The 18,373-nt window shown below is 38.9% G+C and overlaps 1 protein-coding gene across 2 annotated transcripts in view; it reads right to left on the reverse strand.

Annotated features, from left to right (window-relative positions):
- TES (testin LIM domain protein) overlaps positions 1-18,373 on the reverse strand; it is a 55,051-nt gene that overhangs the window by 15,633 nt on the left and 21,045 nt on the right. For both annotated transcript variants that reach the window (XM_032276222.1, XM_032276223.1), the window contains exon 2: positions 14,390-14,475. In XM_032276222.1, coding sequence (XP_032132113.1) covers positions 14,390-14,475 — 86 coding nt within the window. The remainder of the gene's footprint in view (positions 1-14,389; positions 14,476-18,373) is intronic.

Consider the following 18,373-nt stretch of genomic DNA (forward strand, 5'->3'; position numbering starts at 1 on the left):
AGGCCTAAAGCCTGTTATTACTTGCTTACTGCAACATGGCCTTTTAATTCCTATAAACTCTCCTTACAATTCCCCTATCCTAGCTGTCCCCAAACTAGACAAATTTTACAGACTAGTCCAAGACCTCTGCCTCATCAATTAGATTGTACTTCCCACCCACCTGGTTGTACCATACCCTCCTATCTTCCATATGCCCTCTGCCCCAACTCACTGTTCTGTTCTTGACCTCAAAAATATTTTTCTTAAGCCCAAATTTCTTCTCCATCTGATATAATCCTTCACAAGCATACACATGCACTCCTTGCCAACCGTATCCAGTTAATTTCCCAAACCCCAGCCCCATCCACTAAACAAGCTTCTCTCCTTCCTAGGCATTGTAGGATACTTTTACCTCTGTATACCAGGTTTTGCCCCCCTAACCAAACCACTTTATCAACTTACAAAAGGAAACTTAGCTGACCCCATAGAACAAAAATCCTTCCCCCATTCTTCCTTCTGTTTTCTAAAAAAGGCCTTAGCAATTGGTTCTACTTTAGCACTCCCCAACTCCTCTCAATGCTTCCCTTTCTACATAGCAGAAATAAAAGGCTTGTGCTGTTGGAATTCTTACACAGGAGCCAAGCCCACAGCCTATAGCCTTTTTATCCAAACAACTTAACCTCACAGTCCTGGACTAGCCCTCACACCTATGCGCGGTAGCAGCTGCTGCCCTGATACTCTTAGAATCCCTCAAAATCACAGGCTATGCCCCACTTACCCTCTATAGCTTTTACAGCCTTCAAAGTTGAGTTTCCTTTTCACATCTCATGCACTTACTTTCAGCCTCTCACCTTCTCCAGCTTTATGCACTCTTTATTGAAACCCCATAGTAACCATTGCTCCTGGACCTGATCTCAGCCCAGCCTCTCACTTAATACCCAACACAAAACCAGAACCCCATGACTGTACCTCCATGTAGTATCCTCCCATTTCCCCATATTTCTCTTTTTTCCTATACCAGACCCAGACCACACATGGTTTATTAATGGCAGTTCCTCCAAGCCCAGTCAGCTGGCACTGGCCAAAGCTGGCTATGCTGTTGTATCCCCCTCATATATTATCAAGGCTGCCACACTCCCCTCTTCCACCACTTCTCAGCAGGCTGAACTGATTGCCTTAATTCATGCTCTTACTCTTGGCAAAGGAATACACATTAATTATCTATACTGATTCTAAATACACCTTCCACATCCTATACCATCATGCTGCCATATGGGCAGAAAGAGGTTTTCTCACTGCACAAGGATCCTCTATTATCAATACCCCTTAATAAAGGCCCTCCTATGGGCCACTCTCCTCTCAGCCGAGGCTAGAGTTATTCACTGCAGAGGACTCCGGATTCGAGCCACTCCTAGAGAGCCCAAAGGGTAGGCCCTTTGAACTCCTATATGGCTACATCTTTCTGCTTGGGCCTAACCTTATTTCAGACACCAGTCCTCTTGGTGACTATATTCCAGTCCTCCAACAGGTCAGACATGAAATCCGCCAGGCTGCTAATTTCCTCTTATCCACTCCAGATACCCAGCCACATGAAAAGTGGAAGGTCAGTCCTAATTAAAAGCCTAACCCCTTGGTCTCTGCAACCTCGGTGGACAGGACCCTTCCTGGTCGTCTACAGCACTCCAACTGCTGTCCATCTACAAGACCCTCCCAATGGGTCCATCATTCCAGGATAAAGCTGTGTCCATCAGACAATCAGCCTGACTCCTCCACCTCCTCCTGAAAGTCACAAGTACTCTCCCCCACTTCTCTTAAACTCACTGGTATCCCTGAAGTGGAAGAGTAACCCTATATAATAAACCTAACATACCTTTTACTTTCATTAGGCATCTTTTTCCTAATACCACTATTTAATCAGTCTCCCCTACTGCTTCAACCATACCTCAGAAAGTCTCTGTTTCTATTGTTTTCTGTCTAACTGTGCTCAAATTCACTGTACTCATTTACTTTTACATGCGCTGCTTTTGTTAAGTTGCTGGTTTACACTTTTCCTCCAGGCAACTACAGCTGATATTTCATGGTTTTACCCTCAGGCTGCCACCCTTAATTCTCTCTTAGAGTGGATAGATCATCATCTTCTTCTTACATCTATCTGCCTTCCTACCGACTTGTACCATAGTTTTCCTTACTCCCACAATTCAGCTTACCAATGGACACAAGAGCCTCCCTGTTCCCCTTATGGTCCTGACACAACACAAACAGGTCATTACATTGACCCCCTTACTTATAGGGTTAGGAATTACTACTGCACTCGGCACTTACCACATCAATTGTCACTTTCTGTAGCCTCTCTAATGATTTCTCTGCTAGCACTGCAGAAGTAATTCAATCACTATCCCTTTTTCAAGCTCAAGTAAATTCCCTAGCTGCAGTGTCCTCCAAAAATGCAGAAGTCTTGATTTACTGTCTGCTAAAAAGGGAGGCCTTTGCCTATTCCTAAATGAAGAATGTTGTTTTTATGTAAACCAGTCGAGCCTTGTACGTGATGCCATCACAGAGCCCAAAAGCTTGCTAATCAGGCAAATGGTTATTCTGGACCTGGCTGGACTGGCTGGACACTCTAACTGGGTGTCATGGCTTCTCCCAATCCTCAGTCCTCTGATACCTATCTTTCTCCTTATTTCAACCCTGTGTTTTCCAATTAGTATCTCAATTCCTAAAAAATCATATATAAGTGGTAATCAGTCAATATGGCAACTGCTCCTTCTAACAACCCCACAATATCACCCCTTGCCCTGAGATCTCCCAGCAGTCTAAATACTTTTTCGGAGAAGCCCTGAGAAACACTGCCCCATCACCCCTCTGTGCCAGTTTTCCTAATATTCCACTGCCCTCCATTCTTCATTTCTTTTTCCTTTATATTACTAATATAAAAAGGAATGTAAGGCCATTTAGGCTGACAGCAACATGGATGGCATGGTGCCCATGACCCACACATACACCTCTGGATAGGCTTCTGGAATTAGAAAATCTGAAGTAACTGGAAGACCATGAAAAGAGATCGAAGGATGATCAACCCCTGCAGTGCCTAACTAACTTGAGACATTCTTCTATTGTTCCTTATTCTGGCCTCATTTGACAAGGCAATCAGACTCTGTAACCAACCTTGGTGAACCTCATGACTCCAGACCCTACAACTCCCTCCCAGTTTGCAAAAACTGCCTTAAATTGTAACTTCTATAACTTTCCACTGCCCTCAAACCTATAAAACCAACTCCTATCCCACCACCCTCCTCTGACTCTCTTTTTGGACTCAGCCCACCTGCACCTGGGTGAACAAACAGCCATGTTGCTTACACAAAGCCTGTTTGGGGTGTGGGGGGGGTCTCTTCATTCAGAGCATGTGTTTTAACAATATGGATAATGAAGTCCAGGCTGAGGTGGTCTCAGATCGAGATGAAGAACTTTCTGGGAACTGGTCTAAAGGTCACTCTTGCTATTCAAAGAGACTGGTGGCATTTTATGCCTGCCCTAGAGATCTGTAGGCAGGGACAAAACTTTGAGTTTGAGAGAGATGATTTAGGGTATCTGGTGGAAGAAATTTCTAAGTGGCAAAGCATTCAAGAGATGATGGGGGATAAAAGTTAAAATTTGCAGCCTGACAATGTGATACAAAAGAAAAAGCCATTCTCTGGGGTGGGATTCAAGCCTGCTGCAGAAATTTCCATAAGTAACAAGGTGCTCGAATGTTAATCACTAAGACAATGGAGAAAATGTCTCCAGGGCATGTCAGAGGGCTTCAGAGCAGCCCCTCCTATCACAGGCCTGGAGGCCTAGGAGGGAAAAATGCTCTCATGGACCAGGCCCAGGGGTCCCTGCTGTGTGCAGCCAGACCTGCTACTCTGCATGCCAGCTTTTTCAGCTCCAGTGGTGGCTAAAAGGGGCCAAGGTATAGCTAGGCCCATTGCTTGAGAGGATGCAAGCCCCAAGCCTTGGCAGCTTCCATGTGGTGTTGGTCCTGCAGGTATGCAGAAGATAAGAACTAATGTTTGGGAACCTCTGCCTAGATTTCAGAGGATGTATGAAAATGCCTGGATGTCCAGGCAGAATTTGCTCCAGGTGCAGTCCTCATAGAGAACCTCTTCTAGGGTAGTGTGGAAGGGAAATGTGGGGTTGGAGCCCTCACACAGAGTCCCTATGAGGGCAATTCCTAGTGTAGCTGTGAGACGAGGGCCACCATCCTCTAGGCCCCAGAATGGTAGATCCAAGGACAGCTGCAGGCACTCAACACCAGCCTGTGACAGCAGCCAGGAGGGGGGCTGTACCCTGCAAAGCACAGGGGCAGAGCTGCCCAAGGCCATGGGAGCCTACCTTTTTTACATCAGCACACCCTGGATGTGAAACATGGAGTCAAAGGAGATCATTTTGGAACTTTAAGGTTTATGACTGCCCTACTGGATTTTAGACTCACATAGGGCCTATAGCCCCATTCTTTTGGCCAATTTCTGCCATTTGGAATGGCTGTATTTACCCAATGCTTATACCCTCATTGTATCTAGGAAGTAACCAACTTGATTTTACTGACTCACAGGCAGAAGGGACTTGCCTTGTCTCATATGAGACATTAGACTTGGACTTTTGAGTTAATGCTGAAATGAGTCAAGACTTTGAGGGACTATTGGAAGGGCATGATTGTGTTTTGAAATGTGAGGACATGAGATTTGGGAAGGGCCAGGGGCAGAACGATATGGTTTTAGATGTGTCCCCTCTCAAATCTCATCTTGAATTGTATTTCCCTTAATCCCCATGTGTTGCGGGAGGGAAATGGTGAGAGGTAAATGAATTATGAGGGCTGTTACCCTCATGCTGTTCTCATGATAGTGAGTTCTCATGAGATCTGATGGTTTTATAAGGGGCTTTTCCCCCTTTTGCTAGGCACTTCTTGGTGCTACCATGTGAAGAAGGATGTGTTTGCTTCCCCTTTTGCCATGATTATAAGTTTCCTGAGGCCTCCTAAACCATGCTGAACTGTGAGTCAATTAAACCTCTTTCCTTTATAAATTACCCAGTCTCAGGTATGTCTTTATTAGCAGTGTGAGAACAGACTAATATACTTAGTCCCTCGAAAAATGAAACCAAATTTCTGGGATGAGTAAATTAGTAGAAGGAATGTAATTTATTAAGATAGTATATGCAAAAGATGAACATATTTGCAGTATGGAGTAGGGAAGGTTGATGGAAGTCTCCAAAATGAAACAACTGATAAATTTGATATGCCTGTGAGACAAGATAAAGGTATTATACAGTGTAGGATATATAAATCTCATGTTAAAAACTGTATCCTGGTAGGAAATATAAATTTGGTGGTCAGGGAACAATATATAATGACTATGAGTTAAAGAGATCACCTTTGCCTCTTGGGGAAAGTGTAGAGGAAAAAGTAAGGACTCAAGAAAGTCTGACAGAGGAAATGAAGCTGGAAAAGGTGACAGAAAAATAGAGTAGGGAGACTTTGTGGTGTTAAAAATTTAAGCTGGGACTAATATACAGGGCAACAGCAACATACAATTAAGAGTGCCAATCTGAATGTTTTCAAATACATTCTAAAGATACTTACATTGTTCAGTCTATATAAAAATGGATTAACATTATATACAATTAGGTTAAGTATGCATGTTGAAATAACTAGACAACTAAATCAAAATTTTATAGTTTAAAATACTCAAATTAGAACAAAGGAAATAATAAAGTACTAAGTGTTCAACTCAGGAAGTTAGGAAAAAGCATAATAAGCCTGAAGTAAAAGGAAGGAAAATAAAAATAATAGCCGAAACTAGTAAAGGGAAATAGAAACGATTCTAGGAAGAGTTTCTATTCTATTTGTTCCCTGGGGTAGCTGGGGGAACGAACTCAGACACTCAGTATAGATCATACTGCATTAGTTTTAAGATGTGAAGCAAGAAAGCAACCTTGCTATCACCAATTCTAGTCACATTGTTCTAAAGGTACTAATCAGAGCCATGTGAAAAAGTTGTAAGAATTCATCAGAAAGAAAAAAAACTAAACTGTTGCTATTCACAGATGCTATGAATGATCACAGAGAAATGCAATGTATTAATCAGCATTAAGAAGAGTTTAATAAGTTAAGATTTAAAATTAATATAAATCATGAAATTTCTCTACATCAGAAACAGAAAAAGTAACTAAAAACCCAAATGAATTTCATTGCCAAATTATATAAATTATTAATTATAGATTTTAGGTTGTTGTATTCTGAATTTTCTTAAAATACTTTTCAGTATGCAAACTGAAAATATTAGATTTGACTTGTATATTCTTAGAGAAAGAGAGACAGAAAGAGAGTGAGAGAGAAAGAGATGGGTGGTGGAGAGGCAAATTGCTTTCCTTGTGCACACTGGTCAGAAATCTTTATTTGGTAAGAATTTATTGAAGAACTTGCATATTCTAGTTCAGTTATAAAATAGTCTTTCTATCATCTGGTTATCTCATACTCCCATCTAGTGGGAAGCTGCAAGTTATCCTACTACCATATGTTCTTCACTTTTACTCTTTGGTTAACAAAACGATGTAATTATTTATAAAACTATCACACTGCTTTTGGATCAAGTTTAAAATTATGCTTTCCTGAGGGGGAAAAAGGTGGGGTGGGAATTTAGTTCTTAATATAGCTAAATAGATCCTTATATGGTTGTGAACTAGAGCATGCATCCTAATAATTAGCAAAGGGATGTCTAAAAGGATCAAGTCTGTATAATAAATACTGGAATTTGGAAATTTTTACAATCTAAGTTCTACACCAGTACAACATGAATAACACAAAATAAGAAGGGTCAGATTTTAGAATTTGAAAGATAAATAGTAAAAGATACAAGTGAAATAAACCCTGATGGTTTCTAAAGCATTAATAAACTATGGTGAGCTGTGGCTTCATTAAATAAATTATATTTACTATTAAATATAAAGAGTTAAATTAACGAATTATAGAAGAACCAGCTCTGTATTTTTTTTTTTTAATTATTATTGGTCTTGGCCATTAGAAGAATTTACAATCTCAGGAAGCCTCTGCCTTTCTACCAATGCCTTCAACCATGCAACATACCTTTATTAATAAGTAAGTAAAATCAGGTTAAAACAACATACTAACAGCAGCAGTGGTGAGAAAAACAAAATACCTAAGAAGTCATACTATGACATATAATTATCAGTTTTCTAAGAAGAGAAAACCTATGATTGATTCATTATAATTTTTAAAATCATGACTATATTCAAAGACTCATCTGCATCCTCACTCCAATGTGGTGAATTATGGTAACAGAGCCCTTAGTAAAAATGTGACCCAAGAATGGTGGCATGGTTCTTTAACTAGAACTGTCATCACTGAAACAGCTGGGATGACCACATCCCTTCCAGATCCCTTACACTGGAGCTCCTTTTCTACAAGAAGAGCCAGCTACAAACCACTCTGCAAGAAAGCATACCATAAATTCAGCACCAGGTGCCAAGAGCTATGTATTGTTGAAATCTGTGCTATTACCACTTACCTAGTTTTAGGTTTTAAAAATCTTTTTCTGGGTGGGGAGGGATAGCATGGCGAGAAATACCAGATATAGGTGATGGGGGGATGAAGGCAGCAAACCACCTTGCCAGGTATGTACCTATGCAACAAGCTGGCATGATCCGCACATGTACCCCAGAACCTAAAGTACAATTTAAAAAAAAATATTTTTCTTAGAGTTCTAATCTACAGTGTTTTAGATTTGAATCTCCCACATTTAAACTAAAAAAATTTACTTTCAGAAATACCTATAAGAACTTTTAAAGTCACTTGGAAGCAATCCAATAAATTTATTAAAAGAAAAACTTTGTTGAGGAATTAGAGAAGAAAAGGATACCACTGTGATCTTGTTATCCAAGAGTGGCCTGAGAATGAGTCGGATGTTTATCACATATTCAATTTCAACCTAAAACAACCCAGATACTACCCTTAAGAAAATGAAGAATGTTAAAAATTGGTTTTATACAAACCTAAAACAAAAACAGGGTATGGGTGAGCACAATACCCATGTGCAAAGAGCTTTTCATGAGGTGTGTGGATTCTCTTTCTTCAGGTGATCCGTAAGTAAATTTTGATGATTTATATAAACAGCTTGTTTACTAAATTTATTTGTGTTATACTGATTTGCTAGTTTTAAGAGTACATAAATCAGTTGCCATATTTAGCACAGTTTTCAAATCTCTGAATTTTCTAAACTGTCCTATTGAGCAATTCTCTCTCCAGACTCTCCACAGGGTGTTAAGAAAAGTTCTTTGGGGGGAAAAAAGGAAGGAGATTAAGAATTAAGTTAGTTTAAAAGTCTTTTTTATGGTTTTTTTTAAAGAGATGCAAACGTGAACTGGTAGATTGTGAAGCTCTAAGGTGTGAGGATAGAGGAGGGTTATTTGTATTAAAAAGTCATTTCTACAAAAATTTAGCATCATTAACACATATATATGCAAACATTAATATGTATGGCAAATCAAAATTGTGTACTCAAAACTTCACAACTTAAGACTTCTGGAGTTAAATCTAAGGGGTGGAGAAAAGGGAGGAGTGAGGGGGAGGTAGGGAGAGAGAGAGAGAGAGCCTGGGATAGCAAATTCTAGAACCAAACTACCAAAAGTATTGCCTGAGACAAACGTATTTACAGTTTCAAGCTCACAGCAATCAAGAAACTATCCTTTATTCTCCCAAAATAAATTTTTTTGTATCACTATTTGTAAAACTTACTATTTTTCCAAGGCAAGTAGTAGAAACGAGAGTGCTTTGACATGCTGCCAGCATTCATAGTGATTTAAAAGCATGGCTGTGGCATTGCCACAAACCATAATTTAAAAGAGTTGGAAACTGCCCTTTTCTAACAGGGATATACATATATGGATTTAAGTGTGGGCCTCTGTGATAGAATTCAAGACAAGTATTAATCCATTTATGGTAGGGAATTTTTAGTTTTCAGCCAGCTCTAAATCAATCAGAAATTCTGAACAGATGTCTGTTATAATGAAGTAACACATTTTTAATAAAATGCAACAGTTTTATTGGGAGACTATAACAAGGTAAAGTAAAACAACAATTCTGTTACTTAATATGATAAATGACATGGTTGCAATTATATTAACTATACCTTCAATATGAAATAACAGGCTATAAACTCCTGGAAACCTTGGGTTTGTGTCACACATCATGATCTCTAAATATTACTTGAAAGGGTGCCCAGCAGATAGTTCTTATTGGGTAGTTATCAGGCTTCGTCAGCCTTTTGTTTTCCTCTACTATTTAATCATAGGCACACTGAAAAAGGAGAGAGCTCACAGTTAAAGTACGCCTTTGTCCACAAGGATGTCTGTATCACAATAATCACACTTCAGAGGTGACAGCCTGGTGCAGTTCAAAGTTCACTGGCCCCGAGAGTGAAAAATATGCATTCTAGTATCTACTCTGCCATGGAGAAAGGTTTTGGCAAACTCTCAATTCAAATTCAGCTCTGCCATCTAAGCCATGACTTTGGTAAGTAATTCCACTTTCCCAAGTCTTTGATTTCTCATAATTAATAAATATTAAGAGGATTAGGTACAATCAGGTACATAAAAAGTTGTGATAAGCAGAATTTTAAGATGGCCCCTATATCTTCTGTACCTTGGTGTTACTTTCATGATTATGTTACTTTTATATGGCAGATGGGAGATTTTCCATGTGTGCCTAATCTAATCATGTGATCCCTTAAAAAGCAATGGGTTTTCTCTAGCTGGCAGAAGAGGAAGCTGGAGGCAGAAGAAGTTGGAGCCATGTGAGGTGCAGGAAGGATTCTAAGCAGTGTTGCTGGCTTTGAAGATGGAAGGGGTTGTACCTCAATGAATGTGAGTGGCTTCTAAAAGCTGAGAGTTGTCAGCTCCCAGTGGATAGCCAACAAGGAAACAGGGACCTTGGTTCTCCAACCATAGAAAATGAGGGCTACCAACAAGAATAAACTTGAAAGCAGATTCTGCCCCAGAGCTTAAAGATGAGAACTTAGCCTGACCAACACCTTCATTTCAGCTTTTTGAGGTGCTAAGCATAGAATGTAGCTAAGCCAGCCCCCTTCTCCCAGGCTTCTAACTTAAAAAATAATGAAGTGTTGGCCGGGCATGGTGGCTCACGCCTATAATCTCAGCACTTTGGGAGGCCAAAGTGGGTGGATCACCTGAGGTCAAGAGTTCGAGACTAGCCTGGCCAACATGGTGAAACCCCGTCTCTACTAAAAATACAAAAAATTAGCCGGGTGCGGTGGCAGGCGCCTGTAATCCCAGCTACTTGGGAGGCTGAGGCAGGAGAATCACTTTAACCTGAGAGATGGAGGTTGCAGTGAGCAGAGATTGCACCATTGCACTCCAGCCTGGGCAACAAGAGCAAAAATCCATCTCAACAAAATAAATAAATAAAATAATGGATGTTGAGTTAATTAATAGATGTTGCTTTAACTTGCAAAGTCTGTAGTAATTTGGTATGCAGCAGTAGAAAATTATTATGAGTGCTTACTGGTGTGTGACACATAGAAATCATTCACAAATTATATTTCTTATTAATAATTCATGGGCTCAAATAAGTCATTTTAACTTCCTTTGGTTTTAGTTCTTTGATCTGTAAAATAAGGTTTGACTAGTTAAGTTACAAGTTCCACTCTCAATTCTTTAAGTCTAATAATTCATTTTTAGTCTCCTGCAACTATGGTGATACACTTTGATCTGGCATCCCCCATTCACCTCTCCAGATTCATTCTCCATGCCTCAGCACTCTGTGCTATTTCCCAGAAGGCTGACCCTTAAGGACTACACTCATGGGCTCCCTTGTCACTGGCAATGGGAAAATGGAAGGCGCCAGCCGGAAATCAGGGTGATGAAGAAGAATGAGATCTGGGTAATTATTTCCTGGCTTCCTATAAGTATGCAAGGTGATAAAAAGGAAAATGATTCCTAACAACTTGGCAGTATGTGGAAGCAGGGAAAAAGGGTGCTGTGGACTGAACTGTGTTTCCTCAAAGTCCTATGCTGAAGCCCAAACCCCTAATATAACTGCATTTGGAGTGGGGGCTTTCAGGAAGTAAAGTTTAAAAGAGTCAATAAGTAATTGTGAAAGTCACAATCCATTGGAATAGGTTACCTTATAAGAAAAGGGAGAGAGATCTTGTCCTCTTACACACACACACACCCCCAAGGAAAAGCTATGTGAGCATATGGTGAGAAGGCAGCCATCTGTAAGCCAGGAAGGGAGACCTCACCAGAACTCAACCATGTTGACTCCTGATATTGAACTTTCCAGCCTCTAGAACTGGGAGAAAGTACATTTCTGTTTAAACTACCAGGTTGGTGATATTTTGTTACGGCAGCCTGAAAAGACTAATATGTGGGCAGGGAAGACTTCTCAGAGATATTCCTTGAGCTGAGACTTTTTGTTTCCTAGTGGTAGGAGGCAGAGTTTTCCAGGCAGAGAACAACATGCAATAAGGCACAAAAATTTCAGGGAATAGTGTGTATTAAGCACTTGGAGCACAGGGTGCTTGAAGGGAAGTGAGAGTGGCTAGAAAAGCAAGCAGAAGCCAGATGTTGGGGTTTAATGTCAAAGGCCAAGAAATCTGCCTAAAATAAGTCCAGTGGGAAACTACTGAGGGTTCTCAAGTCATCAGAAGTATATAATAGTATCAACGTTCAAAAGCCCATTCTTGTGGTTGTATGAGAGGACAGACTAGTAAAGTGGTAGAGAAAAATTTAACTCTGATTGTTGAAATGTGCCCAATGACACCCTCAGGGTCCTAAGTCAAGGATCACCATGAAGCTGGAGGAGGAGGCTAGGTGGGCAGGGTCATGGGATCCCATGTCTACCTCACCCACAGAAGTTCTGCGGCCGTAGACTAGACCTGGAATCTTCGTTACATTCAGGACAACTAGTCTAGAATATTTTACTTCAGAGACTGTACTGAAAGAGGCTACATATGGAGGTCAAAGGCACCTGCTTCAGGTCTTTTAGTTACGGTGAAAAAGTCAGGGAATTATCAAGACTTCTAAGAGAAATGTGACTGGACTTATGTCAGGAAGATGGGAGAACTACTAAGAAATACCAACCTGGTGGACTCATCAATACTAGCTGAATGAGAGGCCATATGCAAAGCCCTAGACTTTTATGACTCTTGGATTTTCAGACTACACACAGTTGATTAAATGATAAAACTGAAATTAAAAAGGTTATTTTCATGCTGTCTAATATATTTTCATCTGAATATACCAAAGTGATCAATATAGACATAACAAAAATTACTATAAACTAACTTGCTTTAGGGAAATGATGGTATCTCTTAGGAATAAGCTTTAAAATCTCATGAGCAGTTTTTGGCAATTGCATAGCTGAACTAAAAAGAATACAGGTTAAGTATCTCTTACCCAAAATAAAAGAAGTACAATAAAACAGAGTATCAGATTTCAAATTTTTTTTTCAATTTTGGAATATTTGCATAAACCCAATGAGATATCTTGGGGATGCGGACCAAGCTGAAACATAAAATTCATTTTTGTATCATATACAGCTTATATACATAGCCTGATTGTAATTTTATACAGTATTTTAAATAATTTTGTACACGAAACAAAGGCTTGAATGCATTTTGACTGCAACCTGTCACATGGTCAGGTATGTGAAGTTTTCTACTTGTGGCATCATGTTGACACTCAAGAAGTTTTGGTTTTAGAGCATTTTGGATTTTGAATTTTTTGATTATACGTATTATAAGATTGTAAGGTAAAAACTATGCCCAGGAGAGGGCAGTGCAGTCTTCTGTAAAGTTAACTGATAGGCACAATAGAAACTAGTGTGAGCATTAAGAGCTGGGATGTTCTAATCTATGAAAACTATTTTGTGTTAAGTAAATTTACCTTTTTAAAACATGACCGACATATTGCCTCACTTTTATGTCCCTTGAAGAGACAGCACAAGGTAGAGCTATTTATATTTTGTAAAAAAAATTCCTGGAAAATTTTAGCTCCCCAAACATAAAGAATTGTACCAGTTCTAGCAGATTTCCACTGACTGCTATTTTAAACAATTATCTTTGTTTCTGAAAACTGATTCAATAAACTAGTTTTTATAAAAGCTTAATGTCTAAAATTTTATGTGTTTATATTCTCCTTTAATTTACACTGTACACATCTCAAGGGCTGATGAAATTATTTATTCTAAAGGATTTCCTGTGGAAATTTGTAGTACAGTACTGGTTCTCAAATGAGAGACATCCTAACAGGGTAGCTGCTATCCTAAAATTGTATAGTTATCATTATTTTTTTTCCTGCTAATTCCAACTTTGAGCAGACTTGTGAACTACCATTATGGACTTGACAGCCATTCATAAGCATAGGTTTCAAATACTGATTTTAGATTTATATGACATGCAGTAGTACTTTCAAAACAACCTAAAGATCTATATAAAATTCACATTTTTGACCCACTAACATTTTTCTTGTGTATGTATGCGCTTCATTCAAACCAAAACACTACATTTTTTTCTTAAAAAAAATTCAAGTGCTTCAAAGTTTTTCTGTGGTAACTTTACAGCTGAAAATTTTAAAGAGACCTAAATTCAACTTCATTTCCTGATAACTAACATATAAATGCTCAATTCAGTATTCGTATTTGTTTACTGAAAATGTAGAGATGAGATATGAAGTTACCAATTTTTAAGAAGAGAATAAATTATTAAACAGGGCCAGGAGTGGTGGCTCACACCTATAATACCAGTACTTTGGGAGGTTGAGGTGGGCAGATCACTTGAGGTCAGGAGTTTGAGACCAGCCTGGCCAACATGACGAAACCCCATCTCTACTAAAAATACAAAAAAGAAAAGTTAGCCAGGCATCATGACGCACGCCTGTATTCCAGCTACTCAGGAAGCTAAGGCAAGAGAATCACGTAAACCAGAAAGCAGAGGTTGCAGTAAGCTGAGATTGTACCACCGCACTCCAGCCTTGGCAACAGAGTAAGACTTTGTCTTAAAAAAAAATTTTAAAAAAAATTATTAAAGAGTCCTGGAGGATTACCACAAACTTATTTACCACCAGAAAGATATATTCAGTATTTCAGGCTCAGAGGAACTCTTAAAGACAGAAAATAAATCAAACAACTCTTAATATAGCTATTATAGTCGAATCCACTAAGTCAAACTTAATGACAGGAAGATAGAACACTTTACGTTGTATTCATTTTTCCGAAAAGACAATAACAGGTCTGCAACTTAGCAACCATGCTGAAAGACTAGCAAGATATCTCCACTGTCTGAGGAAGTATTGCAAAAAGTATAAATTACTAATGTGGTTGCAGTTTCCAAAACAATACCTCCAGAAGTGCAGTTCGAATCCTTCACATTTTTCTTTGCATTTTAAACAAGGGGCTCCAAATCCTTGCTCGTGACCTAAGCCCATCTGTTAAAAAGAAAACAACATGAATCTATTATTTCATTCTTTACAAATCTAAAAATTCAATAACTTGCACTTTTAATTCCACTTACCACTTGTGTTGATAAAACTTTCAAGCAAATCTTATGTTTAGTCAATGATGATTCCCAGATATGTACATGGTAGTTCCAAGTGCATACATAATTTAAATTCTGATTGCTTTTTATCATGAAAAGAGAAGCATCAGGATATAACTGTATAGAAAACTACAAATATTGCAAGTAACAAAAAGTCATGAATTCATGTCTTTGGCCACTACATGCCCCATAGCACAGCCCTGTAGTACAACAGGTACAACACTCAGGAAACCATAGCTTAAAAAGCAAGGCTCATCCCAAATACCATATTTTACAGCAAACAAAGAATTACATATTTTAGGAATTACAACTGAAATAATATTTTAATAGGATAAATATTATAATAGCTACAATAGACATTTACTGAATGCCAGTGCTATGGCTTTAATGTTTGTGCTCCTCCAAAATTCATGATGCAACTTAATTCTCAATGTACCAGTATTAAGAAGCTGCATCTTTATGAAGTTATTAGGTAGCTAGGCAATGAAGGCTCCACCCTCATTGATGGGATTAGCTGAGGGAGTGAGTTCCTCTCTTCCATCTTTTCTGAACCTTCCTCCATGTGAAGATGCAGCAAAATGGTGCCATCTTGGTAGCAGGAAGCAAGCCCACATTAGACAATGAATCTGCCAGTGCCTTTATCTTGAACTTTCCAGCCTCCAGAACTTGAGAAATAATTTCTATTATTTATAAATTACCCAGTCTAAGGTATTTTGTTATGGCAGCAGGAATAAACTACAACACAAGGAATAGAATAAGTACTTATATCTCATTAAAATATTACAAAAGCATATAAAATGCTTATAAGGTAGGCAATATTATTTGCCATTTTTGAAATGTCTTAGTTGAAACTCAGAGATTATGGAATTTGCTTAAGATCAAAGTGTTAATAAATGGTAGAGATTTGAGTTCAGGTCTTTCTGACTCCAAGGCCTGTGCCCTTCTGCCTAAAGTTGTGGGGAGGCAAGGAGTGGAGAGCTGTTATTATCGCCCTTGCTATAGTAAACCATCTTTTCTTCTTTACCATATTAAACAATAATCTTTGAGCACTTGCTGATACATGGCCTAATAAGTGCAAGGAGTGGGATGCAGAAGGCAGAAGGACACAAGATGGCAATTAAACTCTTTTACCCAACTACCGATATTAGAGAAAAAAAGAGTAGCCAGCCTTCTATCAGTACAGTAGCAAACCACCAGTAACCAGATTATTCCATGTTTTAAATACTGCATCAGTGACCATGAAGAATTGGTTACTGTTTAGTGCCTAAAGTAGCAGTTCAAGCCGGACAAGTAATAGTATTTTTCAATGGCCCTCTTTTGTAACTCTACCACATTGGGTTTGTCACTGTGCAATCAAAACCACATTGTAACTTGTTCCTTGAAAGATCAGTATGACATGCCCTGAAGTTGAAGTGAAGCCTTTCCTTTTGTTCTAAAGAAAATGGCCACATCCTCTTTCCATAACTAAGGCCATATTCAAACGCAGCTGGTCCGCTTAGCTGCTTAAGGGAACCCACATTATTTTTAAGTTAGACCATATCAAGTATACTCTCAAGTATAAACACCTGCCTAGCATTAGCTAAGCTTTATTATCTTTGCCATGTCCATATTACCAATTTTCAAAAGAACTGAAAGTCTTTAAATTGTATATTTAACGTCAACACTAAGCTTTTTTTTTTTTTAAAGCAATTAAATTGTTTCCTTCCCACTGATAATCACAGTTCACATAGTATGGAAATAAAGTAGGTTAAACAGAAGACAGAGGGAGACTGCTGGTTTTGTGTCAGAAGTATAATACATGTTTTCTCTATTATAATATCCATAGTAAAATGAAAAGCAAATCCAAAAAAGTGTATTCTTTTTCAAGCCCTTTCTAATTTTCCATTACAGAAGAGTTAGTCCTGAATGTGCCTGTTACATGGATATGACTCATACTATGTTCATGTATCTCCTGCTAAATAAACTAATCCCAAATGAAAATTTTGATTATATCATTAAGGCTTAATCACATAGCTTAGCTTAAATCAAAGGCTTTTAACCTCTCTTTTATGTAATTCACAATATGGAATACATTTTACCTCGTGACACAGAGCTTGCGTATACATACAAATTTACATATATGTATAAAATCCTGATATTTGCTGACAGATATCTAGAAATATGCTTCTGCCTCTAAATTAAATGGCTACTTAAATTCTTACATGCCTTCAAATTAGAATTGCCTGGTCTGAACAACACTGGGCTTATAAAAGACTGCAAACATCCTGTAACAATACGATCTCATTCTCTATTTCAGAATGCAATGAACTTTCAGTGAAAGTTCAGCTAATGTAACTAGAACCTCCATGAGTCACCAGAGTTTTTGCACTAAGGCTTCTGTGTAGCTCACTGCTGACTTAACAAAGTCTATTTTGCAAAGGGGCAAGTTGTTTTTTCCTACCAATTTTTTATCTTTGTAAATCAAAAATAAAATTCCAAGCCCACGGAGCATCTGAATGGATCCCACCTCTTGGCCAAGGTAATTCCAAAGTTAACCTGAAAAACTCTAGTTCAGGCCATGATAGGAAATGTGGCGTTAGGGGGTGGGGATGGAGAGGAGGTGCTGCTTCACAGCTGGCTCCTACTTTACTGTTCTTTTGGGGCAGATGACTAGAGCGTCAAATGGGGGCTCTTGTCTTCCAAAGAGAGTCACTGGCTAATTTCTGCCCCATAGAAAAGAACTACAAATCCAGAAACACTCTTGTACCACCTCTAAGTGTAGATGACTTTCTGAGAGTTTTAAAAAGAGGAGACTTAAATAAGGAAGGCTGGGGAAGCTTTGTGGAAAGAGAGGTGCATGAATTGCAATAAAAAGGCTGAGCAACATCTAACTCAGCTCAGAGGAGAAGTGTATTCAGGGCAGAGGAAACACCATACACAAGGCCTGTGACAGAAGAGGGCAAGGGAAGAGCCAAAAAATTGTAGCGCAACTTGCAGTGTGACAGGGCTGGTCTTGTAGCAGGAGTACTTTGTTTTGTTTTCCTTTTCATTTTCCCAAGGAAGAAACTAAACCTCTTGAAGCATTCAATGCCATATCTTAGGCTAACGGCTTGAGGATGACATCCTCAGAGACAAGCAAGAGTGGTAATGAGGAAAGCCACAGGGCAACGGGGACGGGTGAGGAGCAAGAGCACCTCTCAAGGTCTGCTAGTGGAAGCTCAGGCAGCCCTCACAGGGACGAGGAGACCAGGCCTTGGGAAAAGCAGTAACTTGAGAAACTAGCTCTGTAGGCTTCCCTGGAAAACCCAGAAAGTATTATTCCAGGGTTCTTTTGCCCTGGGGCCCTGCCTGGAAGGTAAATTTAATCTCTTTATGGACTTTTTCCAAATAGGTTTGTGACTGTCTGGAGAAAGTGCCCCTTACCATTCCAAACACATACACTTTCATCTTCCCCATATGCTCAGACTTAAGTGTGATGGAACCTTTAAAGATCCCAAAACCTAAAATGCAATAAAATAAATGGAAAAAAAAAAAAAAAAAAAAAAAGATCACAAACGGAGAATAAGGAAGTGAAAGAGAGTGGAATGAGGTCACAGCAATATGATACCCTTTCTCCTACTATAACCCAAAGGAAGCAGTTCTAATTAAACACACACACACATACACACACACGACAAACAAAAATGACATCAGCTTTTCAAAATCACTTTTAGCAGCTAGAGCAATTAAGAGTTTCAGACTGGCAATAAACTTATTTTCCTGAGAACATTTCAGTAAGAAAAATTATTTTATAGCTACAAGTATATAGC

This window comes from Sapajus apella, unplaced genomic scaffold, assembly GCF_009761245.1.
Source record: "Sapajus apella isolate SASKATOON/1434 unplaced genomic scaffold, GSC_monkey_1.0 scaffold7, whole genome shotgun sequence".
Taxonomy (NCBI): domain Eukaryota; kingdom Metazoa; phylum Chordata; class Mammalia; order Primates; family Cebidae; genus Sapajus; species Sapajus apella.